This window comes from Lactuca sativa, chromosome 8, assembly GCF_002870075.4.
Source record: "Lactuca sativa cultivar Salinas chromosome 8, Lsat_Salinas_v11, whole genome shotgun sequence".
In the NCBI taxonomy this organism is placed as follows: domain Eukaryota; kingdom Viridiplantae; phylum Streptophyta; class Magnoliopsida; order Asterales; family Asteraceae; genus Lactuca; species Lactuca sativa.
In genome coordinates, this window is record NC_056630.2 from 60132567 (window position 1) to 60143001 (window position 10435).

Consider the following 10435-nt stretch of genomic DNA (forward strand, 5'->3'; position numbering starts at 1 on the left):
GAAAATAATCAATAAATCACAATATTAATACTCATATAGTATTTAATATGTTTCCTTTTAAATTTTTATTATAAATTTTAAATTTTAAATTTCAAATCTAAATTTCAAATTTAAATAAAATTTTGTTTGAAATTTTTATTTTATCAAACCGGTATAAGATACGGGTGTCACACCTAATTTCATGAATAAACAAAACATAGAGGTTGTAAAATAAAGAGTTGATTTATACTAGTATATTATATATATATATAAGTTTTTAAAAGATATTTCCCTTTCGCATTTTTTGTTTGGTATTAGTTAAAGAGTTATTCCATCTTCGCCTACCCATCCATTTTCTTCAGGGACACTGGTTTTCATCTCTTCCTTCCCCATCGCTTTCATCCTCTCAAACCTCCATTTTCCCACCAGATCAAAAATCAAATCGCTTCTGAATCGTCCTTAGGCATCCACTACAATTAAATCGACATAAAAAGGGGATCATTTCTTCGTGGGCATCGTTTGATTTGGTTATTCCCCAATTTGTTAGGGTTTTTCTGAGTTATCGAAGCCTCAATCGATAAATCCTTGTTGGGTCACCTTTGTTCTACGATAAAGATCATCGAACGACGTGTTTTTGGTTTTGGTTTGAGTTTGGGTTTCGGCTCCGTTTTGGTATCTCCATTACGACTAAAAAGAGATCCAAAATCAATCTTTTTTATTTCTCAGTTCGTCGAAAATCATCGCATTCTTTATTCGGTTTATTGATTTTTTTGGTAAGATTGAAGGAGTCGTAACTTAGGGTTTTACACAAGATGTTGGGAGCTGGATTGCAGTTTGGAAGGAGTCGTGGCGGAGAGGATAGGTTTTACAATCCGGCGAAAGCAAGAAGGAATCGTCAAAACCAGGATAATCTCCGTCGAGCTCAAAGTGACGTCACTCCAACCCAATCCACGGCGTCGTCCGGCACCGAGGAGCCTGAGAACCGAGCTGTAAAGCCATCGAAGCCGATACCATTAGAACCTCCGATGCTTTCATCGTTGTGTAACCTGGAACGGTTTTTGGAATCGATTACACCTTTTGTTCCTGCTCAGTATCCCTCCAAGGTTTATTCTTTTTTCATCCATTTCCTTTGATTCAGATTTATATCCTTATTAGACGATTTCGATGCTCCTTACGTCGACTATAAGAAGGTCAACTCATTGGTTTCCAGATTAATCGTCTACAATACTTTTCTTTAATCTCCATATTAAACTTATACAATGTTTGGGATGACTTCTAAGTAATCTATACTTGAAAATCAAGGAATTTCTGGAAACTAGTCTACTGAAAACCTAATCATTCATAATAACTTCACATTGTTGGATTTTGTGTTGCAGAGAGATGTGAGAGGGTGGAGGACACAAGACGAATGTCAACCATACTTTGTTCTTGGTGATTTGTGGGAATCTTTTAAGGAATGGAGTGCTTATGGGGCTGGAGTTCCTTTGATATTGAATGACAGTGATAGTGTGGTCCAATACTACGTGCCTTATTTGTCTGGAATTCAATTATACAGCGACCCTTTGAAATCTTCAACAAAATCAAGGTATTGATATGGTATTAGATTTGGAGGGAATAGAATTCAATTTCATTCAAAATCCTGTGTTTTGTTTCAAAGTAATATGGAAATCCATTAGAATTTACTAAATGCCTCCTCCTCTATGGATTTCAACTTCCCATTTAAGCCTTAGGGATTTAATTCCCATTGTTTCCTTGCTTGTTAAATTACACAGATACCCTTTGATAGAAATTTTTGGGGTTTTGCTGCATAGGATTTGTCATGGAGATTTAAAAAGTCATAGATTGTCAATTCTATTGATAAGAGCTGATATTTATAATATATTATATTGTTTATATCATGAAAAACATGTACTAAATAGAGTATATACCATGAGAAACATGTACTCAGATATTATATATAGCCTTTTGTAATTTATTACTATAAAATTTGATTTGGTAATATCTTGTCAAACCAATGTTTACCAATATGTATAATTTAATTGTTAACTAATAGTAGTTCTAACTCTTCTAACTTCTAAAAATGTATGGTGAACAAGAAATTAATAAAATAGCAATTTAAATATCATAACCTTTTTTTTCTTTCTTACTTTTTATTGCATTCAAGTAATAACATGAATCTTATTTGTGATTAGGCAACACATTGAGGAAAGTGATGTTGAATCTTTTAGGGATTCAAGTAGTGATGTAAGTAGTGATTATGAACAACCCGAAAGAGGGTCTCTCCCAAAAAATGAAATTTCTGAATTATCATTAAATTATCAACAAAATCTTGCACTTCAAGAAGGTTTTTCTAGTGATGATAATGAATCTCCAACACCTCAAAATCGCCTCTCCTTTGAATACCTTGAACGCAATCAACCATGGGGTCGTGAGCCTTTGACCGATAAGGTTTGTTCTCACAAAAGTCAACATTAATCTTTTAATCTTTTTAAATTAAAAAAATAAAATTAATCCCACATTTTATTTTTTGTGTAGATTCTTGATCTTGCACGTAAATTCCCCGAATTGAAAAACATGAAAAGTTGCGATTTGTTACCTTCTAGTTGGTTATCGGTTGCATGGTATGCTTACTCTTTGGGTCTGTTTGGTATGATGGAATGGAATCACAAAGGAATGGAATGGAATCAGTCATTCCAACATGTTTGTTGTGAACAATCGTAAAACAAAATGGAAGTTAATTGATAGATATAGAAAAATGTTGTTAAAGTAAAATATATTGAAAAAAAACAACCTTGGGAATCACATGAGCAATCCTCCATTCCATTCCTATGTAACAAATGCTGAATTACATTCCCTCTTCGATTACTACATACCAAACACTACCTTTTTATGTTCATATTTAAAAATTAAAATCATATCTAATTTGATACCCTTTTTGTGGTGATTAAATTAGGTACCCAATTTATAGAATTCCAATGGGGCCCACATTGAAAGATCTCGATGCTTGTTTTCTAACTTTTCATAATCTCCATACACCCATGACAGGTTTGTATTTTCTTTTTCTTTTCTATAACATTCTCATACATTTATGATTTAACTTTATAATAAAACCATTATTATATTATTTCAGGAAACGAGTGTGGGGAAACAGATGGTTTTCCAAAAATGTCCCTACCAGTGTTTGGTTTAGCTTCATACAAGTTAAAAGCACCATTGTGGATCAACAATGAACAGCTGTTATTGACTTCTCTTTTACAGAAAGCTGACACGTGGCTAGCTAGCCTTCATGTCAATCACCCAGATTTTCTTTTCTTTTCCCGTAGATGATGATGATGATGATGATGATGGTGTTATTTACAAATCTGCCATAACTCTTGATTAGTGTGTTTGTTGTGACTCTGCAATATGAGGTGATTTAGATAGAAAGAAAAAAATATTTAAAGTTTTTTGGGTTTCTAATTTATTATTACTATAAATTATGAGTGTAAGTGTGAGAGAGTAAGAGAGGTAAGTAAAGTAAGTAGCAGGCTGTATTTTTTCTGTCCTGATGATGTGTGTTTTAAAGAAGTTTGTAATATTAATATGTACACTTAGATTTAATAGAAGATTAGAGGTAGTGTTTTGAGGATATTGAGCTTTATTTTTATATAGATTTGATGATATCTATGTTTGTGATTTATGAAAAATAGGAAGTGAACTTTTTTTTTTTAATCTTCTATTACTTAGGCCTGGCGATTGTGTCGTGTTCGGGTTGCGGGTTGGCGGGTCAAAATATGCCAATCCAAACACGACCCATTTAAATATACAGGTCACAGGTTGGCGGGTTTGAAACATAAACCCATATATGAACCGTTAACCCATTTATTTATATGGGTTCATAGGTTGGCGGGTTCGTGAGTCAGATTTCGGTTTTTGGGTCAGATTCTATAAATAAAATTGACAATTAAACAAAAATAAATTCTTGATGGTTGATGCAAACATATCTGAATTTTAGACATTTAAGTCTTAAACATGCAAATGAAAATTAAAAATATTTATAGAAACATGTTACAAACTTAGCCTTATAGGTTATAACATAGTTACTAGGATCGCTTGCCCCCCTATGTTTTACGTTCCAGATCGTACGGTCCAGAAACGGGACCAATTGCGATCCAATCGCTTCCTAGATCGCGACCCAATTGCACAATCGTCCGACCCTAATCGCTTGAACTGTCGACTCTATTACACTAAGGATCGCGATTTCAATATATTCAATTCGTCGCTCCATCAATTTCCGGAACGACGACCCATCAATTTCAGGAACGTCGATGACAAAATTGAAGATTAAAAAAAAAGACAATATCGGCAGCTGAAACGTGGGTTCCAGATTCCAGAATTGGGGTACCCCAAAAAAAGAACAACGATAATGAGGTATATGGGGAACCAAAATCAATTATACAATCCTATTACTCTATTTCATATTCACTGTCTTGTTCTTCACCTTCAAACATCAACTCCTCCACTCCTCCATTCTTTACGTTCTTTATTCTTCTCAGTTTCTTTTTTGGAAACATGTTATTTGATAAAAATAATCCCGTTCCAGACAGAGTTGATGTTACCTTGACTGATTCTGATAATGAAGATGGAGTTCTAGGCGATGCAGAAAGTGTTGAAGTTCCTCATGTTCAGGCTTCTAAGGTTGATAAGCCCCTGTTGCAGGAAGTGGACATAATTGGTGTATCAGGGAGTAAAAACGCAGGGGTTCAAAGAAATGGGTGTGTAAGCCCTACCATCAAATGTTTACCAGCTCTTATACTAGAATTCATGTACACTTTTTTGGTGCTGCAATCGGGAAAGCACCAGAAATCAAAAGGTGTCCTGCTATACTCAAGGATCGGGTTAAATATCAAAGCTTGTTAAACAGAGTAAATGCTGCTGAATCAAAAGGTATTTCTAAGTCTTTGAAGAACTCTGTAATTAATAAAAAAACAGAGTTCTACTTCTAAATCTAAAAAACCACTCGAAGATTCTTTTGGTATGATGGAAAGAAACACAGTTGATATGAAGATTATGAGAGCATTATGTGCTAATGGCATTCCTTTCAATGTTCTACGTAATCCTCAATTTCAAGAGATGATAACAGCCATAAACAGGGCACCTGCTGGTTATAAGGCTCCTTCATATGATAAAGCTCGAACCGTTTTGCTTGACGAGTGTGTGAGAGATGTGGAAAAGGGGCTGACTTCAGTGAAGGATACATGGTATACATAGGGGGTTTCTATTGTGTCGGATGGCTGGTCCAATGTTAAACATCGACCATTAATCAATGTTATTGCTACCAACAACCGTGGAGCCATGTTTATGTATGCAGCGGACTTTTCTGGTGTAGAGAAGACAGGGACAGCAATGCAAACTTCTTGCTTGAAGCCATAGAAACCGTAGGACCAAGGAATGTTCTACAAGTTGTTACCGACAATGCAGCAAACTGTAAGGCTGCTGGAAAGGAGGTGGAGAAGGTACATAAACAAATTTTCTGGTCTCCTTGTTGTGTCCATACTTTGAATTTAATTTTTAAAGATCTTGCAGTCGATTGTTTTTGGCTAATGGACACATATAGGAAAGGGAAAATAGTTGTTAACTATTTTCTTAATCACACCCATGCATTGGCTATTTTTAGAGATAATTCACAATTGGAATTATTAAAAGTAGCCAAAACAAGATTTGCATCTCATTATATTTTGCTGAAAAGGTTATGGGATTGTAGAGAGTCTCTTGCTACTACAATTGTTCTTAATTCATGGAGAGAATGGCTGAAAAATTGTGATGAAAACACTAGGCAGAGTGGATTATTAGTTGTTGATACAATTAAAAATGAAGCCTTTTGGGATGATGTGGAAAGTGTCCTTGCTGTTACAAAACCAATATACTTGATGGTTAAATTTTGTGATGGTGAGGGATCCAAGATGGGAGAAATTTACGAGAAAATGGATAACATGCTAGGAGAGATTAAGGATGTCATGATGAATCATCGTTATGCTGAGTATTACCCTCGAGTGGAGAAGATTATACTAGCAAGGTGGGAGAAGATGACAATCCCTTTGCATTGTTTAGGATTTGCATTATCTCCAAGATTTTATGATAAAAATTATCTTGATGAGATGGCACCAGGTGGAGTTCATAAGAAAGCTCCAAATCTTGATAAGGAGGTTATGGTTGGTGTAATGGAATCTTTTAAGAGGATCGCGGAAAGTGGAGAAGAGGAGCGTCTTCTACGTGAGCAATTCACTACTTTTCACATGAAAAAAGGCCTTTATGCATTGGCAGCAGCTCACATGGATGCAGTGACCATGGATGCTATTGATTGGTGGCCAAGTTACGGGTCAGAAACGCCCGAACTTGCTGTTTTAGCAAAGAAAGTTTTATCACAGCCTATTAGTAGTTCATCAGCCGAGAGAAACTGGAGTACGTACTCTTACATACATAATGTCAAGAGAAACCGATTGAACTCCAAAAGGGCTGATAAATTGGTGTTTATACATTCAAATATTCGTCTCCAATCAAGATTCTCCGAAAGTTACACATCCGGGCCACACAAGAAGTGGGATGTAAATCCCGAAAGCACTAACTTGGAAGAGTCAAGTATAAGAGTTGAAGAAATGAAGTGGGAAAATCTAGAAGATGTTGAGAGAGTAGCTGATGATGGGAATGAAAAAAGGCAAAGGAAAGAGTAAACTTAGGGATCTTTTGGTATTGAAGTTACTTTGTTTTGAACTTTGAAGTTATTTTAGCTTTATTTGGTATTGATCTTTTGGTATTGAAGTTATTTTGTTACTTTTGTATTGAACTTTTGAAGTATGAATTGAAGTATTGATCTTTTGGTATTTAGTATACTTTTTATATTTATAGTCTTATATATTTTAGTAATATATGATACATCGTACTACATTATGTGGTACACCGTTCCACGTACCGAAATACCGTTCCAGAGAAGACTACCCCCCTCGTACCGAATTTGACAGATTACCGATCCTCGGTCCCGTTTTCGTTCCACGTACTGGAACGATCCCGTTTCCGTGTAACTATGGGTTATAACTTACGACCTTGGACCATCCAAAACGAGTCAAAATGTCTAAACAGTCAAATGGTCTATGAACCAATAGTATATATTATATAATACTTATCAAATATCAATACTTGATACATAAATACATTTAAAAATAAAATAATTTTTTTTTATTAAGAATATAAACGGGTTGGCGGGTCAACCTGTTTATTTTTTGAGAAACCTATATATGACCCATTTAATAAACGGGTTGACGGGTTGAAAAACTCAACTCAAACCCATTTATTTCGTGTCGTGTTGCGGGTCGTGTCGCGAGTCGTGTCAAGAATTGTCAGGCTTACTATTACTTGGGTCTCATGCTTTTAGATGTTATTTCTATAATTGATGTTTCTTTCAAACTAACATGCTCATGGAGTAATATGCTTTATTGCTAAGAGGGTGTTTGAAATAACAAATACAACATGATTATTAACTTATGGTTATTAGAGTTTGGTATTTAATCTTAACTTGAGTGTTTGTATTGTACATATTTTTTTTTTATGATTGTCGATTTTAAATAAACAGTTTTAGATAACTTGTTTTATTCAGGTTATTAACTTATAGCATTTTGGTGTCGTTTTCATTTTAATTTTTTGCAGAATTTCGTATATATCCTTAGTTCTTTACTAAACAACTAAATATCATATTTGTCCGACCTAAACTCTAAATATCGTATTTACCGTTCTTAATATTTTTTAATATCATATATACCTAAATCTATTTTTAATAACTTTTATTGATTTATAATTCCTTTTCATAATCTCAAATCATTTTAATTAAAAAAACATTTTAAATTGACAACAATGCCCTTAGTTGTAAAATCCAATACAACATACACGTTCATCACTCTTCATGTTCTTGAATCTCCTCCACCGAGTAACTCTTGAAAACTGTCTAGAATTACCAGAATTCCTTTCAATTTCACCAACAACAATTCGTGCCACCACAATAGACTCCATGGAAATTGACCTTATTGACGTCATTACAGAGTCATACTCTGTTTTTGAATCTTCAATATTATCAAAAACTTCTCTCTCCGAGACATGATTCACCATGGTTCTCTAAATTACATTTATGGATATTTCAATTTGATTCGGTTCCATGCAAAAAGCTCCTATCATTCGGACTCAAACCTACACCCAAGGGATAATTTGTATGTGATCTTAACCAACATGACAAAGAGGGCAATTTGTATGCAATCTTAACCAAGTATCAATATAAGGGATATGAAAAGCATGGTTATATTTTCGAAATAATTGTAAAATCTCATCATCTTCAAACTCACTCATACAAAACAAACCGAACAATTAGTTCCATCAATCAAGTTGTCGCCTCTATTAAACTTTATTACAGTAATCGAATTGATCACATATGGTTGACGTTTGGTTGTAATTTTGTTCCAATAGCAGTTTTCGATGGCAACTAAAATCAAAGAGCATCGAAATTTGAGAGATGGAAAATAGGAATATGGTTGAATCGATCACCTGATGCCTGTGTATGTGACAAAAGAGGCGAATCAGAGGTTGCTGTTGGAAGGAAGTATTAACAGGCTCCAAAAACGTGAATATGGAAGCAGCGATCGTATGTAATCTCCTGTGAATGTGTGTTGGAGTGGAATTTAGTAATAAGGGCATTATTATCTATTAATAATGTTTTTTTTTTATTATAATGTTTTAAATTATGAAAAAAAATTATAAATCAATAAAAGTTATAAAAAAAATAGATTTGGATATATAGGATATTAAAAAACATTAACAAGGATAAATACGATATTTAAAGTTTTGGCCGGTAAAATATGATAGTTAGATGCTTAGCAAGGACATATATGGAAATCTGTCAATTTTTTAAAAATAACTAATCGGCTTATTTTATTTTGATATGATAATTTAAAAACTTTTTTTTTCTTACAAAACATTTTGGTGCTAATAAATATGTTTATGAAAAAAAACAAGTTGTTTTTATAACGGTTTATTATTTGGTTAAAACCGAATTGATTAATAAGACAATTTGGTTAAAGTTTTAGATTGGTTTTTGACAAAATTTTATAATAATTTTGAAATTTAAATTAATTTATAAATAAAAATCGAATAATCCAAAAAAAAAAATGATTAATTAACTGATTAGTTAATTATTCTAGCTCTCAAGATAAAAGTCTAGCATTTGAAGCATAAAATTTCATATAGGAGGCCTACGGTTCAAAACCCGGAATGCTCACCTTCCATGTTGGCTACTCCGATGATATTGTTTATTATTTTTTAATTTTTTTTTAAATATATCTTTAATAATTTATAAATTTATTAAATTGGTTTTTGAGTAGATTAGATATCATTAAATATAATACATTATTATGTACTATTTATTTTTTGCTTATGAAGTATTAAATTATAATATATTTTGTAGTAGCTTTTAAAAGTTTTAATTTACAAATAAATAATTTGTTTAGTTTTTTAATATTCAAATTAAATAGTTTTTAAAATGCATTGGCTTTTAAAAATAATCTAATTGAATTGTAATTTGGGTGGATTGAATTAGTTTGGAATATATATTCATGAACAAATGTGTATACTAAGTCTGTCACAAAGGGCATTCCATTAAACTTTTGTGGTTATAGTTTATTCTTCACAAAATTTGTTCAAAAAAAGACAACGTCCCCACATAACAAAGCTCGATACATGTCTGTGAGAAACCATTTTCCTAGCGAGATTGATGTTATGCTCGTTTCCGACGTAAATATTCATGATGACATATATTTCCATCTATTTAAGGGTTTGGAAACAATATCTTTAAGTTTTTGTATTCTTATTGCAATATAGTTGTTGGGGTCTTTCAGATTGTTGGTCAATCGTTATGAAAAAATAGACCAGAAGAATATGCTCAAAGAATGGCCATTAAGCAACATGGAGATTTAATCCAATGAAAAAAGAGGCCAAAAAGAACATGGTTAAAAACAATAAAAAAAAATATGTTGTTCTATTAGGTGCATTATTGGTTCATTGTTTACTAATTAACAATCATCTTGTTAATATGATGTTCTTGTTCCCTCGCAGGTGTTGTTGGTTAATTATTTAGCAATAAACATGTGTATTACATTAACTCATAAACATTTTACTTTAATATGTGATAGATTACTAGAGAATGAAATGAGAATGATATGTTATATAACATTACATAAACATTAAAATAAAATAGATGGTTTAATAATAATATTACCTGAAAGACGCACTCTTATGGTCCGTATTTTTTTTTGGAAAGCGGCAAATAAATATATATTAAAGTAAATCCAACATCAAGTTGATGTGGGGTAGATAATACAAATGGAGAGTATCACAAAAAAGACAAATAGAGAATTTACAAACAATGGAAAGGACAAAGATT

General features: G+C 32.8%; 2 protein-coding genes across 2 annotated transcripts; both read left to right on the top strand.

Moving 5' to 3' along the window:
* The first annotated feature begins 283 nt into the window (after positions 1-283).
* On the top strand, positions 284-3607 carry LOC111911254 (uncharacterized). The gene is made up of 6 exons (XM_023907043.3): positions 284-1082; positions 1356-1564; positions 2172-2427; positions 2515-2600; positions 2933-3024; positions 3110-3607. The coding sequence occupies exons 1-6, from the start codon at positions 792-794 to the stop codon at positions 3304-3306; spliced, it is 1131 nt and encodes a 376-aa protein (XP_023762811.1). The 5' UTR covers positions 284-791; the 3' UTR covers positions 3307-3607.
* Positions 3608-5561: 1954 nt separating this feature from the next.
* On the top strand, positions 5562-6689 carry LOC111911193 (uncharacterized). Its single transcript, XM_023906976.1, has one exon. It carries the CDS (start codon positions 5562-5564, stop codon positions 6687-6689), a length of 1128 nt encoding a protein of 375 aa, XP_023762744.1.
* The last annotated feature ends 3746 nt before the right edge of the window (positions 6690-10435 follow it).